We start from the raw sequence: 26009 nt of genomic DNA, 5'->3' as shown, positions 1-26009 counted from the left end.
TTCACTTATCTGAAATGAAGGCAAGGCATTTACATTACTTACCTGAGATCAAGGCAAGGTGAAGCTTGACCTGACTCGCGTATACAGAGGGTGTTAGTGTCTAGGTGTTCACTGATGATAGGGCACACAGCAGCTACTTGTTTCATAAGCATACTAAGCTCCTCAGCAGTCACATCATTCAGTGCGGGCTTGCTGTTAGCACACAACACAACCTGCAAAGAATATTTAAAATATTAATACAAATAAATGAAAAGAACATTCATATGAAGAACTCAACCCCGCATAAAGTTGTGTTTATGGGGAAGAATTATGGCAAAGCAAAACTCCCCTTTCTTCAAAATTTAAGCATATTTTGTCATGCAATTTCCCCATTTCTTATTGTCATGCCCGGACGAAAGTGTTAAATAATATGGAAGAGAAAATTTTAAAAGTTAAATTAAGATTATGGACTTACTCTGGTTCCTCGGACAAGCAGCTCTCTAGCTAATGGTATAATTCCAAGGACAACATCACAGCCAGAATTGTCAAGAAATATAACTGCACATTTATAGGGAGACTGCTGCTGTCTTGTAATCCAAGCATCTAGATCATCATGCAGCCATGGACGAGCTGGAATACAGTATGTCCAAAATTTCAGCGATTAACAAGTACCAATACATTAATTTGCCCAGACCTTCCATTATAGGGGTTGATGTTACAACAGTTCCACAACAAGATCTAAAAATTAAAACATAAAAGCCTTTGAGAAAACTGAATGAGTGAAATTATCATTTATTATAATAAATTTTTATATTCATGGGGTTAATGAAGCTCTAACTCATGATATTGACTTAAAAATGGTATTACATAAAATAATTTATATACACCAGCATTTCCAACAACAGTCTACTTAAAATGCTCAAGAAACTACAATATATATGACATCAAGATCATAGGTGAGGCTTAATTTTAAGTCTTGTAGTCACTTGCCCAAAATGCTGAGTGTACTATTTACTTTAGGCATAGTATATATACCATACTTACTTTATCTAGAAATCCAACATTCTGTAACTCATTATGTATATACTTTCCCTAAATAAAATTATCTTATTTATTCTCCATTTCAAACCAATTTCCAAATTAAATTAAATTAAATTCCACAATTAATTATTCCCACTCTGGTTAACCCTTTGAAGATGCAAATCAAATATATATAATTTGGTCTAACTCCCTGGAGGGCGCACATCATATATATGTTCATACAGTATATGATTTAGAGATTTTAAATACTGATAATAGTCCTGCACATACACAGGGCTCACATTTGCTTCCTCAGGCCTCCAGAAACCATCACCCCCCCCCCCCCCCCAACTTGAAGAAAAAATGTAAAGTCCCTCACTTTCCTCCTAGAGCCTTAATAAAAAAAATATATGAGGACCATTTTTGGGAACATCACCATCCAGTGTCTGAACATTTAGTGCAGCCATAGAGGAAACATTAAACTTTTAACAACAGCAAATAAGCGATTACCATGTATATATTTCAAGCAAAATGTGTGCTATGTGCAATTTTAAGATTTAAGCCGTTTGAAAAAAATAAAAATATATATATTTATGGTGAGGTGGTAGGTGACATGGATGAATGACATACATGGGGTAGTAAATTAAGAGTGACATTTTAAATTTTTTAATTTTTCCCCAAGGGGCGAGTTTATTGGGCAGCGCCACTCTTGTGAGTGGACATACCACCATAGCAGCATGTACAACACTCCCCAAAAGGAAGAAAACCCGCTGGGTTGTTCATCCTGTGACATGTTGGCAGTTTGTTCTTCTGGTTGCTTCCGTTCCTGAACAACTGGAACTTGCGTTCTACCTCACCATTAGAGAATATTATCAGGTGCTAACACAGAACAATGTGTCTGTGTGAGGCGAGACCTTATGAAATGCATCACTAGGCGTCAGACCCCAATAATAAGTAAAAATGAACTTTTGGAGAGTTAATTTTTAGTCTTTCTTGTAAATTCTTTTAGCCTTTTCTTCTTGTTAATTCTTTAGTCTTTCTTGTTCTTGTCTTCATATTCAACAAGATATGTTGTCGAATATGACCAAAATGGTAAGACTATTGATTCTAACATGGAACTTCAATATTTTTTTTTTTTTTTTTCACTGTTGAGGGAAGTTGAAAAATTAACTCTCCAGAGTTCATTTTCATAATTTATTATGGTCTGATGCCTAGGGATGCATTTCACAAGGCACTCCTTACATTTTCAAAGACAAATTTTTCAGGCTTTGCCAAGGCTTATAGTCGCTTGGAGTGAGGTGGTACAGGACGTGATCGAGATGAACAGGTGGATTAATGGCAAAACGGATATTAATAGGCTATTAAATGCCTATGTTCTTACTTCTACTGTCTCTGTGTTGGTTTGGGGTCTTTAAGTGGGCAGAATGTAATTACTGTACGTGTTAACTGTTGTCGATTGCTGGTCTTGACATTTTTGTGTGTATGGCCTCAATGTCCAGCCTTCTGTTATCGTTACACCTGTCAATTATTTCAGTGTTGCTTGTTAAGGGGCTGTTTTACTTTATTTTAAATGTTTAATGTCAAACTTTTTTTTTTTTACAAGTTATACTGTATATAAAAAAGGGCTGCAACTGATCTACATTTCAGTATTGCACCCTAAATAGAAAGGGAGGGAATTTTTGTTTTTCAACAATTTTTTTTCAAACAATATTCAAAGCCAAAGGTGTATGCGAGTGCATTGTTTGCAAGAACTCGGAACGAAAACCCCAGGAAGCGAAAATCTGTGTGTACCATATGCGTTGAGTGCAAAGTGCCACACTGTCTCATGGACTGCTGCTTTGAATATCACGCACTTGCCAAGTACTGAGGCACCAAAACTCAAAGAGGAAGCTGGTGACGCAGCAACCAATGGAAGGACATCGAGTTGCGAGCCCAACAGTCGCGAGTACGGTGGCTCCGAAGACAACAAAATAGCCTCCGATGTCAAATCCTGCCCAATGGATAAAGCAAGAGGGCAAAATTCAGGCTCTCACACAGCTGCTCAAGCAACCGCCGAGTGACTCGAGAGGCGAACTTTCAATGCCGCCGGGAAATCTCGAACGCCCAGGAAAGTCATCCCTGGCATGCAAGGGCTGTACTTACAGAGCATCCTGGGAAAGTTACCCAAGGTACATGCAGCTACAAGTACAAAGAACACCTGGCCACCACACCACCACACAGCTAGTACTACCACACAGGGCAAAATTCAGAACAGGAAAGCGAGTCCAGAGATGACCGAATGACCACCAGCACATCAGGACGAGAACTGAGGTGGTAAGTAGCCGACTTGTCTGAGCGGGCTTCCCCTCCCTCCTGTGGAGGGGGGGGGGGGGGATACAATAATGAGCGGGAGTACTAAAGGCAAGGTTGCCAGTTTTGGTTATTTTGTTTATTTTCCTTTCTTTTGTAGGAGTTTCTTTGCATTTTCAGACTGGTGGTCACAATTTTACTGGCTAGTTGTTTGTATTGTCTTGCCTATCTTTCTGGGGTGCCCACCCCCTGTCCATGGCAGAATAAGACTTACTTTAAATGTAGAGTGGTTGTATGCCATTGCTATCTGTGCCTCTGAGGGAACCAGGTTCTGGTGCTGGTTTTCCAGTAGCCTTAAGAACTCCAAGTTACTGAAGACCCCAAACTATTATAGCACATATCAGCTCGGTTAGCTTCAGGGAGCCGATGGGGTTCCCCTAGAAATAGGCAGATACGTACCAGTGATACCGATACCATTATTATGCACTGTCTTCTTTGTTAACAAATATACAAATATAATGCAAAGCCTTAATACCTTGGAGCTTATCTGCTGCCTCCTTAAATCCCAGCCCTTGCTCCATTAGCTTCACTACTTCCTTGGCGCCCCAGTCGAATACATTGCCTGCAAGAACGCCCCGGACTAAAGTCTCTTGACGTTTACTATATTCTTGTTTGTCTAAGAAGCTTAGGTGGTCCTTAAGGAGTTTTAAAGCATTTTCATTTTCCAACTGAAAAAAAATATGTATGTTGTACAGTATTTAACTTAATCTTAATTAAGAAACTATTTTTAATCATTATTATTCCAATCTTTTATTTCAAATAAATGGGATAGGGAGGTACCCATATTCATGAGATAGGGAGGTACCCATATTCTAAGTGAAATAATGAACACTGCAAACTTGAATTACAGAAACAAACATTAAATTTTACCACCTATAATGATGTGCTCATTTCACAATTTGAAGCAACAGAGAATTCTTAGGTCCTAGTCTACGAGTGTAATGTGATACTAAACTTTAAAGACATCAACATTACCCAGTTTCCAACTTCTGTACAGTGGGGAATAGTCAGCCATAAAAAAACAGATGAAGTAGAGGAAAATGCTAAAGATATTACTTAATTAACACCTATTATACATTATATTATAAATATACAGCTATTCATTTAACATATATCACCCCACCACATAGTAACATGGAAAAATCAGCAGTGCTAATCTGCTAAAAACCCTCGGCAGCAACACCCACCATGTCATAAGACTAGGTATAAGGTGCTCCTCACCGGTGTGTCATACACAGCACGGCCACCAAACATCAATTATTCTAGTCCTATTCACACTACTTGATTGTTTTTGTTTTGATACAACGAGAAGCCATGCTTTCCCAGCTTGAGGCAACATGTAATTGACCTTTATTTCTAAATCAATTTTGAAGCCCTCACATTAGCCCTAAGAATGCATCATTTAAGTTGTTCACAAAAGAAAAGTGTCTCAACAGTAGCCGATGAAGAGAAAGGGTGTTGGTGGGGCACCAGTGCGTGTGCACTTACTGCTGTCGTATGTTTACTCCAACTCACAAAGAGACTAGGTACAGTATATCTCTTACAATATCTTTCACATGCTTTACTACCTGCATCAATGCAAATGCCCGAGTTGCACACCCTATTCCACCACTGACCAATTTCTGTTATTTTCTACACATTTAATTACTATCTTGTCATGCATTTCCCCCTTACACTTAGTAAACTAGACAAAATGACTATAATTCTTACATTTACTATGCTCCTACATATTTTTATCAAGTGGTACAATTGCTGCTCTCTTCCAATCATCTGACACTGTCACCTTCTAATCTAACATAACATCACCTTTTCATAGTCTGATGCAGTGCCTGTGTCCAATCATCTGGGTATCAGCCTTTGATCACCTGACAGTATCATCTTCTAATAGTCTGGCAGTGTCTTTCCAATCACCTGATTGTCACTTTCTAATCACCTGACAGAGTGCCAAGACTAATATATATACACATACATACATACATACAGTGGAACCTCGAGTGACGCGCTCCTCAATTCACGAGCATTTTGAATAACGAGTGCGCCCATCGCTGACAATTTGACTCGACTGGCGAGTGCTCGTTTGATTAACGAGAAAACCACATGGCGCGTTCCCGCTGCTTCTCGTACATTCTCGGACACCCCCGACGATGCAAATTTTTTTTTTTTAAGATGCTAATGATGCTGGGATGTAAAGGGGTGACTGCTGTGATGTTGCAAAGCATTGAATTTTTTATATAGAATAAACAAAAAAATTGAAAAAATTGAAAAAAGAACAAATGTCAAAAAGGTTCGTTCAGTGTATGCCAGGTAGGCTGCTCCATTGTTTAAAAAATCGAATATCATATTGATGTTTTTCGGTGGTGGAACAGATTATTTTGATTTCCAATGTTTTAAATGGGGAAAGTTGTTTTGAAAAAAGAACATTTCACATGACGAGCTCGGTGCCGGAACGGATTAAATTCGTTAATGGAGGTTCCACTGTATATATAAAAGTTCTGAGGTCAATTACTGATGCCCTTTCCCATGATGCAACCCTCAACGGTTGCCCATCTCCCAAGTGCCTATTTATGGCTAAGTGAACAGCAGCTTCAGGTGAAAGGAAACATGCCCCCCCCCAATCTCTGTCCTGCCCAGGAATTGAACCAAGGATCCCTTGGTTGCGAGTCATGAATGTAGACCGCTATGCAATTGTACCTTCTAAAATTAACAAATAAATAAATAAATAATAAATATTGATGAATGATGCCACATGTTGCAGTACCTTCTTCTGCTGCAGGTATGGATCAGGAAAGTCAAATTCATTGAGACAATGTTCCCGCATGTCAAGTAAGCTCCGTACAGTCAGATTACCATATGCACTGCAAGAAAAGAACTTTTCATATACAGTATAGTCATCTTGCTCTCAGATACCAATACATAAAAAGATTATTTGGATAATTTATTTGTAATGTAAATAAATTTACTCATCATATACTGTAACTGCATTTTTAATTTTTACACAGGACATAATTTGCATGTCATGGACAGGAAGCCTGATAGGTTCATCACTTACCCCATAGACCAACTACTGACTTTAAACACCGGGCAACCCACAACACATGCTTAATTCCCAGGTACCCATTTACTACTACATGAATGGAGGCATCATGTGAAAGGAAATGTGCCCATATGTCTTTGTCCTGCCAAGGGAATCAAACCTGGGACCTTTCAGTTGTGAAAGAACCGTGCTAACCACTGCACTTAGTTTTATAGATAATGCCTATATGAGCAATATTATATATATATATAATCATAGCCAAACATTTTATAAGCTATAACTCTTATTGTCAAAGAGACAAGCAAAATTTTTATATATTTGCCAAATGTAAGTTATCTCTCACACAAGTTTAGTAAATAAATACAAATGCCAAAGGAAATACAGCTTAACAATGTGGCAAATGGGTTTAATAATAATCTCTAGGCTGTTTAGACCACTTACAATGGATGGTTCTTGAGATTGTTGAGTCGCTGAAGGTACTTATCACGGAACTTATTTGCTCTCTCTGTGCTGTCAGGGCTGTTTGGCTGTGAACTGATTGCATGATTCACGAAACTCCCCAATGAGCTCTCGAAGCAAGAGAGCCAGTAATCTCTAAAAGGATGAGAATAAGATTACCTACTAGTTATACATATATTTAGGATAATTTGTTTGTGATGTGTGTCTATGTATGTATTAACACGATGGACTGTACTGAACGGGGTGATAATAGCTTGAGCTACCTCATCCCTTTGTGTGTATTTTACCTCAATAAACTTATTTCAATTTCAATTTAGGAAAATAAAAATGAATGTAACCGACCTTGCTCTTCATGGGAGAACATGGCCATGAGACACCCGTGAATACTCATAAAATTTAATTGTTGAATGTAATGAAATGCTTTCTGATGGGGTCTTTTCTTGGTGACTTCACATTCCCAACTGTATCTGGAGTGTACTTTTATGGTTTCTGGGAATTCTACTATTCACAAATCCTGGCCCTGGGCCAGGTTTGACATGTGTGAGCTCGATTCAACAGGCTGTTGCCTGGAGAGGCCGACACATTCATTACAACTCGGTTGGTCCAGCACTTCTTGCAGAAAAGTATTCAGTTTTTACTTGAATACTTCCACTTTTGTTCTGGCAATCTTTCTTATATTTGCTGGGAGGATGTTGAACAACCATGGCCTCTGATGTTCATGCAGTGTGCTCTGATTGCATCTCTGGCACCTCTACTCTTCACTGGCTTTAATCTGCATTTCCTTCCATATCATTCACTATTATTTTACTATTTTACTGTGTAAATTTGGACCTGGCCCTCAAGTATTTTTAATGTACTGTATATATTATTTGAAACCCCAATCATCTCCTTTCTAGAGAGTATATTTTGAGAGCTTTGAGACGATCCCAATAATTTAGGTGCTTTATCGTGTCTATGCATGCCATGCGTGTTCTCTGCATTCCCTCTATTTCAGCAATATTTCTGCTCTGAAGGGGAAAGCGAGTATCGCACAACACTCAAAGCGAGGCAGCACCAGCGATTTGAATAGTACAACCATTGTGATGGGATCCCTGGGATTTGAAGATTCTCATAATCCATCCTATCTTTCTAGCTGACACTATATTTGCTTGTTACTCTCCCTAAATGTTAAATTGTCAGACATCATTATTCCCAGATCCTTTACATGCCCCGGCAGTACAGTTGGGATTGTTCTTGACTCGCAATTGAAAATTCTGGGTTCGAATCTGGAGCTGAACCCTGAAAACTCTCCAGTCATCTCCTTCCAACCATTACCCAACATCATCCCACTTCCAATAATCATTTGTCCAACACTGTTCAGTGGTGACAACTTCTGTAATTCTGGCATGAAGGTAGAAGCAGCTCTCCAATACTGTTTACTGTATGCTTTCTCTTAAGACAGATGTGAAAACAAAAATGTCTAGCAGGTGTCTGAAATACAGCTATTTTCTTCCCATATAACTTTATACATGTACGGCTGCATTTACAGTTCTGAGAGACAAACACTAGATTATACCTAGCTTCTTTATCCTTGGTGAGATCCACAGCATCCGGCACATATTCCTCCGGATGAGCCAATAAAGGGAAGAACGTTAGCTGTTGGTCACAACGGTCAATCTCCAGCTGGTCAATGGTGCCACCTGGCCACCCACCCACAGGAGGATGAGGCAATGGAGACTGCAGGCCGGATGATCCTGCATAATTTTCTCCCCACGAATATTTCTCTGTATCTGTAAAATAAACGAAACAAAAATTTACTTTTCACTCTCAAGTGATAAATATATTTATCTCTCTATTTTACTATTGAAAGGTAATAAAAATGTAATTGTATTTCTAAAGGAAACAAAATATTCTTTTGCTTTTACATAACTCCCAAAACTAGTTTTGTATTCCCACACGTTATGAAATATCTACATCACTTTACTTATACTAAGTTAGTGTGCTAGAATAAAATAGACAAGTTTAAACATTAAATCCTGAGCCAGCTTTATTTGGAATTAAGTTTCACTGTGGTTATTGGTGATCTGTAACAGTTATCAGTGCAATCAGGTGACCTGTAGCACAGGGGTCAGAGCAATTAAGTTTTAATTTTACTTGTATAAAACCAGCATTAAATGTAATGAATCACCATTTTCTGGGCGAGACCCGAAGGCTTCCTAGAGCTATTCCGGGTCTTCCTAGAGCAAACAAACAAAAATGACCACCAGGACCGAAAGAGCAGAAACCCCTGCGCTGGAGGAGAGCATGAAACTTCCCGACCCGACCCCCAGAGGCCAATGCCAGCAAGAAGAGAGCCTTAGGAAAGCAGTCTTGAACCAAAGGGGCAACCACAAACCGAGGAGAAGAGAAAAGAGAGCACTCTGTCCAACGACAAGGATGGCTCAGGCAGCACATGAGCAAAACAAAGGTGCAACAATGCCCAAGAAAGCTTGCGGAACGAAGCAGAAGTGATCAGCCACGAACACAAGCTGAAGCAGCTCAGCCAGTGCCGCATGATACAAGGCGACAGTATTCGGCATAAGATGACTGTCCTGAAACAACCAAGAGAGAAAGGACAAAACAACCCAGTCAGATATTGAAGAGAACCTACAAAGGGACAAAAAATGCTAAAATGACTGCAAGGAAACTTCATACTGCCGCCAAGACAAAACTCACAGGTGGGACACCATCAATGAAGCCAAATGATTACCATACAAGTGGTGATAAACCTGCATAAAAAGGACTAGACACGAAGATTGGAGGAGAAGATCGAACCAGCCACATACAGGATCTGCTGAAACTGGACCAAACTGATCTGCTGAAAGAGGTAGAGCTGCAGGAAGACCCTCGGGTTCAGACACCGAGCAAGCAGTGCCTGAAACCAAGGCTAGGCCGGCCACCATGGAGCCAAAATGACTACTCTCCCCTGGTAAGTCTCCAAGCGAGCCAAGACTTGGAGCAACAACTGAACTGAGAGGGAAGAGGTACAGGTAACCCCACTTTGACCAGTTCAGCTGAAAGGCATTGACCCCAACGGCCTCACAGTTGGGGAAGGGCACCAAATACAATGGAAGGTGCCTAGACCAGGCCGGCATGAGGAGGTCCACCTCCGGGCGCCGGAATGCCCGGCAGAGCCAAAGGAACAAGGCATCATCAACCGTCAATTCCATGGACAGGGGTAATGAAACGGGACAGGCTGTTCACCAGGATGTTGGATACCCCTGGATATGAACCGCCAGGAGAGCCAAACCTTGAGAAGTCAGCAGACAAGTCACCCAAGGCAACCAGCCCTAAAGAACCAAGGATCGCATCAAACCACCTCAGTTTAGGCAATGAACCACCAAGTAGCACTCCGAATGAAGCCAAATCATCGATCCGCGAGCAACACGAACCCTCTGAAGCGAAAGACGCTCTGCTGCGAACTCCCGCACTGTGCTCTGAGCCCTACAGAAGGACAGACCCAGGCGTCCATGGCCGGCCTGGTGAGCACTGGTCACAAAGCCACAGCCAAGAGACGACGCATCCGTTAACACATCGAGTGAGGGTTCAGGTAGGCACCAGGGCACTGAACCTTGTAACTCCGAAGACGAAGTCTGTGACGCAGCAGCCGACGCAAGGCCCCCGGGGTCCAAACCCGGCAATCCCAAGAGCAGCGGAAAGGACGTGCCTGAAGGAACCAGAACAGTCGCCAAAGCCAGATCCAACCTGATGGGTAGACCAGCATGGGGAAGTTCAGACTCCCACACAGCTGCTCGAGCAACCAACGAGCGACCCGGGTGCCCTCCAAAATCAGGCGGGACTGCAGCCGCAGCAACACCACTGGAGGGAGACAAGGAAGCAGTCCACGAGTCCCGCACAAAACCCAGCCAAACCTGAACCTGAGAGAACCAAATAGGACTCCCTCCAGTTCACCTAGAACCAAAACCTGACGAGCTGGGAAAGAACCATATTCCTGGCGAGCAGACACGTGGACTGGCTGGAAGCCCAGACCAGCCAGTTGTCAAGGTTAGCCAGAACCCGAACCCCTAAAAAATGCAAACAGGTCACCACGACCCGGGTAAGGCGTGTAAAGAGGTGCCAGAGCCAAGCCGAATGGAAATCAACGAAAACGGTAAGCATGTAGTGAATCTGTGACGTCACAGGGTAGAAGGTACTAGAGTGGTGGTGCTCGACACGGTCAGTGGGCAAATTAGACCCTTTCCCACCTACCCTCCCACCACCCCGGGGCGGCGTGAGGCCTGGCAGACCATTGCTTCCCAAACTTAATTCGTGAAGCGAGAAGCCCCCAACCCTGATTGTGAAACTGGAACTTTCGGATAACTTAAGTTCACAAACCAAGTGGCTGTCTTAAGTAAAGCAACTTCCACAAATTTTTTAATTCAATATAAGTTAAATACCATAATTCTGACAGCAGTACTTACTTTATTAGGAAATGTGTTTGAGTGTGGATTCATTTTTATCATTATTACTTCGCTAACTTCATGTGTATAACCAAAGAAACATTATATATTTTTAGAAAATAAAAAAAAATGCAAATGAAGCAATATTACAGATGCAACCAATGCCACAGATCTAAATTTCTAATTAAGATGTCACATTCTATATATAGTACAGTATTAAATACTAATGTTTCTTACCACATTCTTCTGCGCCTCGAAGAAATGCTCCAATTGCTCCCAGGTAGCCTTCGTGCCGTAGGAAGAGCGCCTGTACAGCCCCACGGCTCCAGTAGTTGATAGCAAAGCTGATGGTATGCATGCTGACTGGGTGGTTGCGCAGGAAGTAACCTCCAAAGTATACCTATAAAAATTGGGTCATTTAGAGAATAGAAGGGCATAAGAATTATGAAGCATTGCAGCAGGCCTGTTGGCCAATAATAGGCAGGTACCATTTATATCCAACCCTCTCACTCATGTACCTTTAAATTAATTTGCAAAGATACTCAGCATCTTTGCAACTCGGTACTCACTCAGCCTTTAAATTAATTTGCAAAGATACATGTGCCACAAATCGGCGAACGAAAATCATGGAAACACAGTCGTTCAATTGTGTTGACCACTCTGGCTGGTGTTTTGTTCATATGGTTCACTTATTGTGTGGTTCACTTGTGTGATCTAACTTGTCATATGAAGGAATTATTAATTGTAAGCTGTGATAGAATGGGAAAGTTTTCCACCAGACTGTGAACTCTGTCTCGACATCTTAAGCAAATCCACACATCCCCCGCTTTAGCAAACAATGGTTCGTCAAACCGGGTTATCTTGAGATGATTTCGGGGCTTAATGTCCCCGTGGCCCGGTCCTTGACTAGACCTCCACCCCCAGCAAGCAGCCCGTAGCAGCGCTCTAACTCCCAGGTACCTATTTACTGCTAGGTAACAGGGGTATCAGGGTGAAAGAAACATTTTGCCCATTTGTCTCCGCCTCCACCGGGGATCGAACCCGGAACCTCAGGACTACGAATCCAAAGCGCAACCCACCCAGCTGTCAGGTGCCTGGGTGAGTAAATCAGGCCTGAAAAGTGTGCGACCTAGCTGGAGATTCATTGAATCGAGGTTGTACTGTACTGTCAAGAACTCAGTAATCCAAATGAATTAGTTCATAATTAATAAAGGCCAGGAGTAACAAGCGGCAAGAGTAACCAGGTAAACGGTGGAATTTATTTATATTATGTTGTTTGTGGTACTGTACATAAAATTGTAAGTTTGTTAATTTTTGGACAGTTCTGGTTAGAAATTCTGCCAGGTCAAATGTTTGACTAATTATAATTGGGGGAGGGCTCCATATGTTTCAAATTGCCAATATAGTAGTAGAAAGTATATTAAATCCATTTAGAGCCCTTTACTTTATACATTATAATATTGAGTACCAGAGCTTAGTACAATTCCTTACCCTCTTCAAGCTGTGGAGCATTGCATAAAGAGAAGCAATTTGTCCAATATCATTGCTGACAGTAAACAAAAGACTTCTTGCAATGTCTGCCTCCGAAAAACCTGTGGATTACATGTAATGCATTACTTTTTATGAAGAACTGATTAAAAAGAATAAAACTAAAAGCAATAAAACATTATTATTACGAGATGCCTATTAAATCAAACCATTAGTTTGATTAGTTTAATTTATTAATTTTGTTTTCTAACAGTCAAGTTCTACAGCATTTCATTTGAATAACAAAAATAATTATAGCATAAAAAGGAAACATTTTAAAACAAACAGTTGTGAGAAACTCCACCTGACCTTATGCAGAAAGAAACAGCTTCCATATAAAATACTGTACTATTGTTTAGGCTGTGATAACACTACTATAATTTACAATGCATAATATCTCCTTATAACAATATACTGGTCAATGCAAATCTCTAAATTGATGGATAAATCTTCATCTGCAAGCTACTGTACTTAAGTTATACATAAAGGGCACAATCAATCAAATGTGCAAATAAATATTATTTATATATACAAGAGTTCTCACATTCTTGTACAGTCACTAGTACGCATAGCGTTTCTATAGTTAATGGGTAACTATACTATATTTAACTATACACTATGGGGAAAGTAATTATAAAAAATAATATAACACAAAAGACTTAGCGGTAGACATAATCCCAATACTAATACCAGAAGCTCATGTGTACAGGATAACATCAGCAGCATATGAGAAGCTAGCAAACATAAAACACCAATGTTAAATGCAATGAAATGCCAATTTCTGGGCGAGTGCCAGAGGCTCCTTAAAGCTAATACACTGATTCAGTGCCATGCTACTAGGTGCCATCAGTCACGGAGCTCTTATTGGCCTCCCTAGCCAGAACCTGGCCCCCTTAGAGAGGTGCACACAGCGATGGTACTATGAACACTTTGCATTTAATTCATGTCTGCCACAACCACAGAGAGTAAGAGACAGACAGAGAGAGGAGAAATTGCCGCTTCATTACATTCAATACTCGTTTTCTTGGGGAAGCCCCTTCAGGCTTCCTGAAGCTAACTACCCACAGAAGAAAAGAGGGCACTTACCTGGGAGGAGGCAGCACCACAGGTATCGATCAAGAAAGATACCTTCAGCCACAACACATGACCCAAAGAAACACAAAGCCGTTGAGGACCAGGAATCTTCACGATATACATGGCCACCAATATCCTGTTTGACCATCAAAACCCATGCCCAAATTTTGGCCCAAGACATTTGCAAACACATCCGTTAGAGTGGCATACTTATGGACATCATGGGTATGAGGGCACACCGCAGGCTGGCTAGCTTTTGTGACACTGCGTATAACCCGAGAAATACGAGCCCTGGAACAGGGAACCAGGGAAACTGGATCAACTCACAAGGAATCCACTGAAGTATAAACGGTGGCTCAAACATAGCAGCGCAAAGCTGCCACCGTACAAAGTGAATGCTGCATCCCAGTTGCATCATTCATCAGCTACATGAAGCGATCAGCTTCAACAGGGGGCTGGTTGAGACAGGTGGTTTGTTTTCATTGCTGGGAGAATTCTTGTGTCTTTTTTAAGGCTGCAGCTTTGTTTTAACTACACAGCAGTCTGTTTTGTTTTGCCTAACATCCTGGGTGCATCCCTGGTGGTGACAGATATAATTAACTTTACATTTAAAGTGCTCATAGTGCCACTGCTCCCTTCGTCTCTCTGAGGGAGCCATGTTATGGTCCGTGGTCCCCAATAGAACTCCACGACTGATGGCACCTAGTAACATGGCACTGAATCGGTGATAATGGCTTCAGGAAGCCTCCGGGGCTCACCCAGAAATTGGTGTTTCATTATACTCAACGCTGGTTTTTTACTGGGTGGAGGAGCTGTCAAAGGATGCACGATGGCCATATTATCTGGCATCTGTCAACGCACTATGCCAAATTTGCCGACACTGAAGTATGCAAGACATTACTTCTGTGGTTTCCCTCGGACGTTTCATTGATTGTTTATTACTTGTTTCTGTTTATTTACAAGAGTGTGTGTTGAATAACTTGACAACTCACATAATTCACATAAATTTTAATTGCATTAAATGTAATTTAACATCAAATTAGCAGTTATCCAGTGCTCTCCCATTGCGGTCACACACTGATGTCACTGAAGGGAATGTGGATTTTGTACAGCTTGATTCTTATGAATATATTTCTGTTGGTCACTCTTAACTAGACATTGTTTTCCAATGACTCCCTAGCATCTTAAATGACCCTCTAAATGCAGTTTGGAAATTTGCCCGAGGTTCCGGTGCAGTATGTCATCCTGCCTAGCTATGCATGATCCTGTCCACTGACCACAGATGATCATACCCGATGGCGCAACAGAATAAGTTACCTCAGAAATGTTTACTTTATGCATGTTCAGAGTAGAATGCTGTATTTATAACATTTTCAATGTTAGTATTTTAATAAGGATCATGAAGTGTAATGATATAACGAACCATGACCAAAAAAGTAAACTGTATTTATTACCAATGTATGAGCGAGAAATATAGGTGTTGCAGATTTTTGGCTTGCTATATTCTAAAATTTACATGGAGAACAGAGGCGAAATTTTGCACAACAAAAATATTAAAATAGCGTATGACATCCCCCGACATTCTTCAAGGATAAACATGTCATCTATATCCTACCAGCAAGGGTAACGCACCACAACCACACTCGTCTATACCTTACAAGCAAGTGAATATACAAGTTTGTATATGTGCTTTCTATTATTTATCCAAAGCCAAAAGCATGGACCACAGTTCTGAAACTTTTTGTATGGCTAATCAAAATATATCATTCATTACTTTTAGGTATCAATTTCCAAGGCTAATGTTGTGATATGCCCATAAGACAAAAGGCTCAAATGCAAGTGGATACAAAGATGTATATAATCAAATATCATAACCAAGAAATTTTAAAATACAAAAAAATACTAAGGTAATGTGATGGGATGCAAGTGCCATTCTTGGACTCGACAATGCATGTGTCTGGAGAAATCCAGAGATGCAAGTTCCATTCCATTACATTGCCTCAATATGTATTCATAGATACACGACATTGTGATTTAATATGCACTTTAAACCATATTTTTATATATTATGAAATGCCAAAAGAAATCAGTTCAAATTATATAACACCCAAATTAATAAATTTGTAATTCAGGATCTATTAAAATCTAATTTCTAAGCCTAGAAAATTATAATAGTTCCCAGATATTAGATAGACAATATTGAATTCACCAATCAGCAATCGTGAGAGCGGCGGAAGGGACAGCCCCGAAGGAACCAGAATGGACCCCGAAGCCAAACCCAACCAAGCGGGTAAACCAGCACAGCGAAGTTCAAACTCACACAGCTGCTCGAGCAACTGCCGAGTGACCTGGGACCCCCCTCAGGAACATCCGAAGGCAGAACCGCAGCTGGAGCAATGCCGCAGGAGGGAGACACACGGATACCGTCCGAGAATCCCAAACAAGGCCCAGCCAAGTCTGAACCTGGGACGGAACCAAATGGGACTTCCTCCAGTTCACCAGGAACCCGAACCTGGCGAGCTGGGAAAAATCAAACCCCTGGTGAGCAGACAAGCAGTCACGTGGAGTTCAGCTACATTGTAGCCGATATATCCTTGTCGGCCTTGTGTGTCCTTGGGTTTTGTGTCATGGCCCGTGTTTTCTTCGCTGTGATACCTGAGGTACTCCCTCTCTTCCTGGTTTGTCCCCTTATTTTCTTTCTCCATGGGTAGGTAGCTTCAGGGAGCCACAAGGGCTCCCTCAAGGAAAACCAACATTGAATGTAATAGTAGTAGTAGTAAGCATCCTTCAGTCTCTGGAGACTATGGAATTGCGCTCTGGTTGTCAATCCTGGTGCAGCGTCTGGTGTGACTGATGAGGCCAATCCGAGAATAGCAGGCCATCCCACACTGAGCACAAACGAAGTCCGATTCTGGTCTGTCTTCCTGGCTACCGGCTATCCTTCTCTGTCTCTTTGCCTCCAATTTCTTGGCAAGTGACTCCTTGATCTTTGAGAGACCTTTTGAACAGTGCCTCCAGACTGAACGGTCTGTGGCCAGTCTGGTTCAGTCTGGTTTGTCCAAATTCAATTGTACCACTTTCTATTTTCTAATTTCCTTTTACGTCAATATATGTACGATGGTCCTTATCATTACTACAAGTATTACCTAAACAGAGGATGGGATGGAAAAATCACACTAATGTGATATGCAGTGTATATCAATGAGAAAATCCAAGTCAACCGATTTTCAAGTCAGTGGTGATACAGTGGTAGAGTAAGCAGTTGGCATTGCCTTGGTCACGGGTTTGCGTCACCTCAGAGCCCCAGTGATTTTTCTCACCGACATATCCCATTAGTGTGATTTTCTGTGTGTACAAGGATAATAAGGTGCTAGATAAACCAAAATAAAACAAGAATACTAGTATGAATAAGAGAATACAAATTTAGTATGTTTGAATTTAGAATACACAGTATCTGGGTATACCATATACTAGTTTGGAAAATAGGGTTGTTGATTAGATTACCAGTAACATAATAGATGTAAGTTACATAGAGATACGAGCGAGTTTTCTTGGGTATAAATGGGAGCTGCCCTTCCATGGGCCAATGGGCCTTCTGTAGTTTCCTCTATTCTCATGATCTTACAATTTTTGGCAAGTACAAATTTGTGTTTGCATGGATAGATGGATTAATTTTTCATACTTGCTCAGACTTTCAATAGTACTCTATTCCAAGCTGGTCATGTATAAGGTTAATGATTGTGTGGACATGATTGACATAAAACAGACTGCCAACTCTTGGTAATAAGTGCTGGCAAAGTAGTTTAGGATCACCACCATGTAGGAACAAAAACTTTATGAATAATACTTCACTTGCCAGAATTTTCCCAAGTCAGTTTTACAAAATTTAACCAAAGATAAAGTTCTTGTTTCACACGGTATTATTTTTCAACATTATTAGTTTCAGAAAATTTCAAGCCATATTATTTCTTAAAAAAAAATGTTGGAAGCTCACACAAAAAAAATTATTACTTCACATGAAACAAAATCTCACTGAATTCTTGCAAAAAAACTGCAAACTGCCATTGTGCACTTACATTATCATAGAAGTACCTGTTATGCTCAAACGTAATTAAATATTTGCCAAGCAAACAGGCTTATAATCAATCACACTGTGCAAAGTACCCAAAATGTTTGAACAGGCACATGACACAAAATTACATCCTCACAAAGCTGTACTAGAGCTTTTGTCTCACAAACCTTAATATTCAAATTCACTTAAAAACTTTCTTCACCATGATAATGTGATTTATATACTTCCACAACAAGCCAGTGTCCTGAAAGATTACAAGAAGCAGAGACCCTGTTTCCGTGGTCACAAGTACAGCAAGTCACACAGCCTTTCCCTACACACCCCCACAAAACCATTAATCTTAAGGCTTAGCCACACCTTGTTCTACGAACTGTGGTCAACCGATTGACTGTTCCCCCATACCTCTTGAGTGCCTGGCCAGGTGACATTTCATGCACTTATCATCTGTGTCCAAAGATATCCAAAAGTTGTAACCTTATTACATCTTAGTTTGCTAAGATACTAATTAAAATCCACTGTAATATCCAACATAAATATCATAGCATAAAATTTAATAAATGTTTCATGAATAGGAAATAAAATTCATTTCCATGTTTAAAAATCAAATCAAATTAGGATTACATAATAATTATAAAATTTTCATAATAGTACAGAATAAAAATGGTTTGCTATGTAACAGTTGTTGAGGTTACTCTAGTGGAGACGTGGGGTACTGCCTTCTGAGACTTTCCCAGGGAGGTGACTTAAGGTAATGGAAACCTCACCTCGGGTACTTTCAAAGGTTGGCAGGCTAATCACTTTTTACAAGACGTTAATAGATTCGAGTCCATTAATTCAACGGAAAATGAGGGATTGAGCGATATGAAAGCTGGTGGTTACAGGAGCACGCACGCACTCTGTCTCACATGTGAGACAGAGAGAGAGGGGGGGGCCAAGAGAGAGAATGGGCGAGAGGGGGGGGGGGGACGAGAGAGAAAATGGGCGAGAGTGAGATAGAGGGAGGGGAGTGATAGAGAAACAAATTTCCAGAACTGAAAAACAAGAGCTACAAGGGAAGACTAGAGGTGTTAAACATGCCAAAACTAGAAGACAGAATAAAAAGAGGCGATATGAACACCACTTACAAAATACTAACAGGAATCTACCAAATTGACAAAGTGGAATTCCCAAAACCAGCAACCTCATGAACAAGAGGGCTTACATTCAAGCTAAGGAAACAAAGATGCCAAAAAAATATTAGAAAGTATTCTTTTGCAAACAGAGTGGGAGACAGGTGGAACAAGTTAAGCGAGGTGGTGGTTGAAACCAAAACCGTCAGTAGTTTCAAAGCATTATATGACAGAGTACTGGGAAGATGAGAGCTACACTCGGGGTGTCCAATCCTGTAACTACACTTAGGTAATTACAGAGAAATCACACTAACGTGATGCATCGATGAGAAAATCCGCAGGGGCTGTGATGAGAATTCGAATCTATGTGCCGAGTATTTCTCAGGTACAGAAAGAAATACACCAAATTGATGTATTAAGGATTAGAACTCTAGGGTGCAATATTTTTATCATGTTGTGGCCTAGTTGTCTGGGGGTGCATGCATTTGTATACTCAGCGCATAGGTTTGAATCCTCATCACGGTTCCTATGGATTTTTTCATCGATACTGTGATTTCTCTGTGTATTGAAGAGGATATCAGAGGTGGAACATTCCTAGACAATAGAGCCAGAGAGTAAAGGGGGGGGGGAGAGGGATAATTGTGTGAAACTCTGGATCGGCTTCAATGGAAGCCTCAGGAATCCTCGAGGGTTCAGTAGAAGTCTAAGTCTTCATTTTACCATGTTGTGGCCTAGTTGTCTGGGGTGTGTGTACCTGGAAAACTCGGCACATAGGTTTGAATCCTCATCACGGCTCCTACAGATTTTCTCACTAAAAGGCATCTTGTCCCCAACAATCGGGAAAACCAAACAAAGATAAAAATAAAAAAATAGTGATGTTGAACCGTGTGGATAAAGAATAAAAACAGATGTGTGGAAAACAGTGCTATGTAGTGTGGATTCTGGGGGATTCATCAATATGCATGAAAAGTCATTTCCCATCACTTTGCAAGGTGGATCCTGTGGGTCTCTCCATCTGGTTAAGTGAATGATTTCTTGTAGATATGAAAAGAACAGTATACTGTACTAAAATTGAATAAATTGAATAAAGCTCATCCACACTATAAAAGTGGGAAATGGTAATAATTTATGTACAGTACAGGACTGGAAAAGTATCATATAATGTTGATACAGCAAGAGCATATTTAAATGGAGTACAAAGAGTGTTTTGAAGAGAAATAACTCATAAGTCATAGATGAAGACCATAAGTTTGATGAAGGAATATAGGGAAGGCACACTAGAGAAAAAGATGTAAAAAAACAGGCAAATTTGAGTTAACAATAGGACATGTGTGAAGAGAAAATGTTCTGTGGATGAAGACCTACCTGGACTATCATCACTCTTGGTATGACCGTGATGCATAGCCTTGCCGAAACTTGATGCTATTATACCTCCAGTTAGTCCCAAGGCACTGTAGTCACCCCCTGTAAAAAATTAAATACTTCGGTGAATACTTTCATCTAGTAATGTGATTAAATAGAATCTAAGAAAAAATAAGTAAATAATATTATAAATCAGTTCCTGTGCTACATTTATGCTGGCTAATTCCTTATTTCTCATATAACCATTTATATGAATATTTACAGAGGCTCACCATATATATCCTTGACAAGAAGATCAACATTCCGGTGGTCCCCTTCACTAGCTAGCTGCAGAAGTTCATCGAATCCTTTAGCCTTAGTCAGTAGTGACCCAAGGCCCCAGAACGTCCCACCACCCATACTTGTGCCTCCAATTCGGTCATATTTATCATCTGCTTCAACCTGAAATAAAATCACAAATCTTTCAACTATCATTAAGCTACTTTCATGGTTCAACTGCTGTATAATGCAATATTATTAATATAACCAAAATGCTTAACCCATAAAATGATTAACCCTTGAGGGTGAAAATCATATATACAGTGCACCCTCCATTCAACGAACTATATGGTATCAACACCCAATTCATTGCAGTGAGGGATGTGTTGCAACCCGAGATGGCTCCAGGAGGCCCATATTTGTGAACAAAAACAGTGAAATGTCAAAATGATCCTTGACATCACGGGTTTGAATCCTGGCCGGGTCAAATATGAGTTCTTAGTGATCCATGGCTTGCACGTTCATGCAGTTTGTTTCACATTTGTAAACTCGGCGCAGTCCATGCATGTGCTACAATTTGATAAAAACTTTAAAAATGGATTCGCGAGTGTCATCGGGGATTGTCAATCAAGAAGCTTAGTATGCACCAGGACTGACCAATCCTTATAGACGATAAATGATGCAGTGATCACGGCACTGTGCACGTTTAGGGGCGTTCCTGGAGGTGAAACATGAAAACAAGCAAACGAGCATGATGTCACATGTGCCGTTTCGCTTGTCTGCGTAGCTCCCCCCTCCCCAGGAAGTGGAAGGGGGAGCCCCAGACCCCTCGCACCAGCTATCCCCACCTCAGTTCTTGGCTGATGTGTCTAGGCCAAGGAATATTAAAAATTTTTTTTAGCTTTATTTTTCTGGACTATAACATGAACAGTACCAAATTCTACTATAAAATTGTTCATTTACTTCAATACTGTACATATACAATAGTCCACATAGTTGCAAAAAGTACTATCTAAACTAGATGGTTTGCATGATAATATAATTATGTGAGCCTCCATTCAGTGTAATAAGACAACATACTGTTGACAGCATCCACTCAGTGTAATATGACATGATAATGATGTGAGCCTTCATAATGCTAATACTAGCCTCAGCATTGACCACAAGGTTCCCCTCACCTTCATAATGTTAATACCAGAACCAACATTGAAAATAAGGTTGTCCCCCACCTTTATAATACTATGTTGTTGTTTCAGATTTAGCTACTCAGGACGATGTGTGCATGTAGCAAGAGCTATGGTGAGCCCGTAAACTTGTAATACTAACACAGACCCCATCATTGACCACAAGGCTGTCCTCACCTTCATAATGCTAACACCAGACCCAATATTGACCAGAAGATATGGGAAGATATTGGGTTCAGTATTTATAAAGCGATACTCTGGGTCATCATGTCGGCTGTAGGAGAATTGTTCATCTGGGATGTTCCGAAGCAAAAAGTTGCACCCCTTAATTAAGCTGCCAATCTCATCTTCCTTCTCAACCCTGCATCAAAGAAAATATTAAAGTTCATTAAGCTGGTACAAAGCACTTGAAACTACAAGAATACATTTGAAAGGAATACATTCCCAGTACAGTATAGCATTTTATTGTTAAACAATCTTATTTAGGCCTTTCCAGCATTCCACCATATTTATGTCTGAAATGCACTTACGTTAGCCCTAGTTTTTGTTGAATTAGCTCTGCATATTTATAGGCTCCACCACCCGTTGCTTTTATACTTTTTCCCGCCATAGATTCCTTACTGAAGACTAGATGGTCTCGTATGAAGTCCAAGCAGTGTTCAATGTATTTGGTTTCAAATTTCACAAAGTGCAATCGCTCTGTCTCTGAGCTCTCATAATGGTAATCTTCACCATCAACCTGAAAATGAAGGTTCAATTTACAGAAACAATATTTCCATATACTGTACTCTAACTAGGATCATTTTCTCAACATAACCAAAGAGCAACACAGCTTTTGTAAATACATCTTCTATACAACCCAACTTCTGGGTTAGTTTCTACACGATGATTGATACACGAGATGGTTATAGTGGTGAAGTTTGTTTTATAATAAAAGTGCTGATTAAAATATTAAAAAATGAAGACTACTTACTGAAGCAGCACTGTCTTTCTCTGCATTATACATCACCTTCCTGTGAGACACCGTAGAGTAGTATGCAATCTTGGTCAGTGAACCACCTAGAAAACAAGAGTAAAACATTATCTAACAAGAAACAAATACAACCCACACCAGAGAAAACCCACAATGCCGGAGTACAACCCATAACACCAGACTACAACACCATAGTACAATCCACAAGAGTATAACTTTTAATACTAGAGCACAAACCACAACACCAAAGGGCCGCCTACAAAACCAGAATACAATCCACAGCACCAGAGTACAACCCACAACATCAGAGTATAAACCACAACATCAGAGCATACCACCACCAGCATACAATCTGGAACACTACCAAAGCATAACCCACAATACCAGAGTATAACTTAAAACACCAGAATATAACCCACAACACCAGAAAATAACTCAACACCAGAGCACAACCAACAACAAGAAAGTACAACTCACATCATAGCACAACTAACAATGCCATAATACAAGTGATTTAACAACACCAAAAACCAGAGTATAACCCACAACACCAGATTCAACCCACAACACCAGAGTACAAACCAAAACACCATGGCACATCCTACAACACCATGGCACAACCCAGAACATCACAGCACAACCCACACCACCAGAGAACAGCTCAAAAGTCTGGAAGCTATTGATCCAGACAACTTCCAAGGGTTTGATGCAACACCAACAAGGAGCAATGATTTCAAGCTAACCGAGCCACAATGTTGGCCTGAAAACAGGCGATTCTTTTTCACCCACAGGGTTATAAACCCGTGGAACTGCCTTCTTGCCGAAGCCATAAATACCAAAACACTTAAATTTTAGAATCCAGTTTTAAAAAAATCAAGACAAATGGGAGACCTTTGACAAGCCACCGGCTTCCTGTCCTTGTTGAGGCCACTAGTGTTAGTAACCCTCAAGTAAATTTAGGAAAATAACACCAGAGCACAACCCACAAATCCCAACTCTAGAGTGCTTACCAATATCAATAGCAAAGCGCTTAGCATTCTTTATGTTCCTAAAGACGACATCTGTATCAGGCAGGAGAATGCTGCCGGCATACTTCTGGGGTTCTAAGCTGACAGCATACTTGGGTTCCATGCTGTCTGCATACTTTAAGGGTTCCATTCTGCCAACATACTTTGGAGGTTCCATGCTGTCAGCATGCTTCTTTGACTCCATGTTGCCAGTATACTTTTGGGATTCCATGCTGCCGATATACTTCAGTTGTATACTGCCAGCATGCTTCTGGGGTTCCATCCTGCCAGTATTCTCCAGGGGCTCCATACTGTCTGTATTAACCTGGGGTTCCATGCTGCCAGCATGCGTCTTGGATTCTATGTTGTCAACATACTCCTGATGCTCCATGCTGTCGGTATACTCCTGAGAATCCGTGGTGCTGCCGTCCCGCATCTCCCGAGACTTTGTTTATCTCCATCAGCTGACGGCAGCGTCCACACACAGGCGGCTGCCGCCACCAGATCCACCTGTCGCAACCCTCCGCCCCAACCACCGCTAACTTTACCTGAATTAAGCCGAGGACCATTAAGTTTAGTGGCCTCAACAAAGACGAATTCAGCGGCTTATCAAAGCTTCCCCATTTGCCCTGATGATTTTTTCAAACTCAAAATCTGTCTGTATACTCTAATATCATTTATTATGCATACTCTCTAAAATCCTATATTTATTATTTTATTTATTTATTGTAACATGCTTAGCAAGTTGCAATAAATAAATAATGAATGTTCAGTCCCAGAGTCCATTATGTGCCTCTAACTCTTCCACTATCGCCTACAAGATGGGTATGGGGTGCATAATAAGTGCGCCTACAAGATGGGTATGGGGTGCATAATAAGTGCGCCTACAAGATGGGTATGGGGTGCATAATAAGTGCGCCTACAAGATGGGTATGGGGTGCATAATAAGTGCGCCTACAAGATGGGTATGGGGTGCATAATAAGTGAACTAAACTAACTATATTTACCCGAGAGCCACTAACACTAGTGGCCTCGAGGAGGACAGGAAGCCGGTGGCTTGTCGAAGGTTCCCCATTTATTTTCGTGTTCTTTTCCAATTGGAATTTTAAAATGTAACAGTCTTTGCATTTACGGATTCGGCGGGTAGGCGGTTTATTGATAATTTAATAATAAAAATAATAATAATTCAATGTGTCGCGGGACAGGAAGCAAGAGTGCATTCATACACCTTAGCATTGTATCCTGTTTTACCGCACTCAAAGTCGAATTACTAACTGAATGTTCGGTAATATGTTTATTGTTTGTGATGTGTGTGTCTATGTATATATTAACACGATGTACTGAACGGGGTGAGAATAGCTTGAGCTACCTCATCCCTTTGTGTGTATTTTACCTTAATAAACTTATTTCAATTTCAATTCAAACTCAACCGCCCCCCCCCAGGATGCAACCCCACAACAAGCTGACTAACTCCTGGGTACTTACTCACTGCTAGGCGAACACAGCATTAAGTGACGGGAAATGCGCCCAACTATTTCTAAAGTTCAACCCGCGATTCGAACTCGGAATTCTGGTTATGAGTCGGGAATGAACCAGACCTGAATGAATGAATTCAGACCTCAGAATGAACTGAGCTAAATAAAGTCCATCTTTGGCTAACTGCCAACAAACTCACCCTTAACATTGACAAAACTTTCTATATTCTGTTTGGCAATAAATCCTCTAATCAAATAAATCTCAAAATAAACAATACCCAAATTTGTAACAAATTAGATGGCAAATTCCTTGGCATTCTCATTGACCACAAGCTGAATTTCCAGGGACACATTCGAAATATATAAAAAAAAGTTTCAAAAACTGTTGGCATTCTTTCTAAGATCAGATATTATGTACCTCGCCCTGCCCTGGTGACTCTCTTTACTCCCTCATCTATCCATATCTCAACTATGGTATTTGTGCTTGGGGTTCTACTATACCCAAAATCATTTACGTCCTCTAATTACTCAACACAAAGCTGCTATTAGAACAATATCCAACTCTGGCCCCAGACATCACTCGGTACCCCTACTCAAATCTCTGAATATGTTAGATATTAAGTTCACTCATATCTAGCCAAACTCACTAGTCATATCTACTACTACTAGTCTACTCTACTACTAGCCAAAGTTCACTACTCATATCTAG

General features: G+C 40.6%; 1 protein-coding gene across 3 annotated transcripts in view; it reads right to left on the bottom strand.

Annotated features, from left to right (window-relative positions):
- LOC123760373 (4'-phosphopantetheine phosphatase) overlaps positions 1-25237 on the bottom strand; it is a 36210-nt gene extending 10973 nt beyond the window's left edge. Inside the window, exons 1-15 of one of the 3 annotated variants that reach the window (XM_069338252.1) lie at positions 25219-25237; positions 22819-22904; positions 22376-22584; positions 22023-22206; positions 20676-20844; positions 20407-20505; positions 18335-18376; positions 12751-12851; positions 11497-11659; positions 8397-8610; positions 6824-6976; positions 6107-6203; positions 3824-4016; positions 455-609; positions 43-212 (exon numbers count right to left, since the gene is read on the bottom strand). In XM_069338252.1, coding sequence (XP_069194353.1) covers positions 43-212; positions 455-609; positions 3824-4016; positions 6107-6203; positions 6824-6976; positions 8397-8610; positions 11497-11659; positions 12751-12851; positions 18335-18376; positions 20407-20505; positions 20676-20844; positions 22023-22206; positions 22376-22584; positions 22819-22851 — 1982 coding nt within the window. In that variant the 5' untranslated portion in view covers positions 22852-22904; positions 25219-25237. Of the gene's footprint in view, positions 1-42; positions 213-454; positions 610-3823; positions 4017-6106; positions 6204-6823; positions 6977-8396; positions 8611-11496; positions 11660-12750; positions 12852-18334; positions 18377-20406; positions 20506-20675; positions 20845-22022; positions 22207-22375; positions 22585-22818; positions 22905-23828; positions 24334-25218 lie in introns of those variants that run through there. The other 2 variants (XM_045746028.2, XM_045746029.2) reach the window with 2 other exon arrangements.
- Between the last annotated feature and the right edge of the window lie 772 nt (positions 25238-26009).

The sequence above is a fragment of the Procambarus clarkii genome, chromosome 39 (assembly GCF_040958095.1).
Source record: "Procambarus clarkii isolate CNS0578487 chromosome 39, FALCON_Pclarkii_2.0, whole genome shotgun sequence".
Lineage (NCBI taxonomy): Eukaryota > Metazoa > Arthropoda > Malacostraca > Decapoda > Cambaridae > Procambarus > Procambarus clarkii.
The sequence above is the reverse complement of the archived record's forward strand: the minus strand, read 5'-3'. Positions and strand labels throughout refer to the sequence as shown.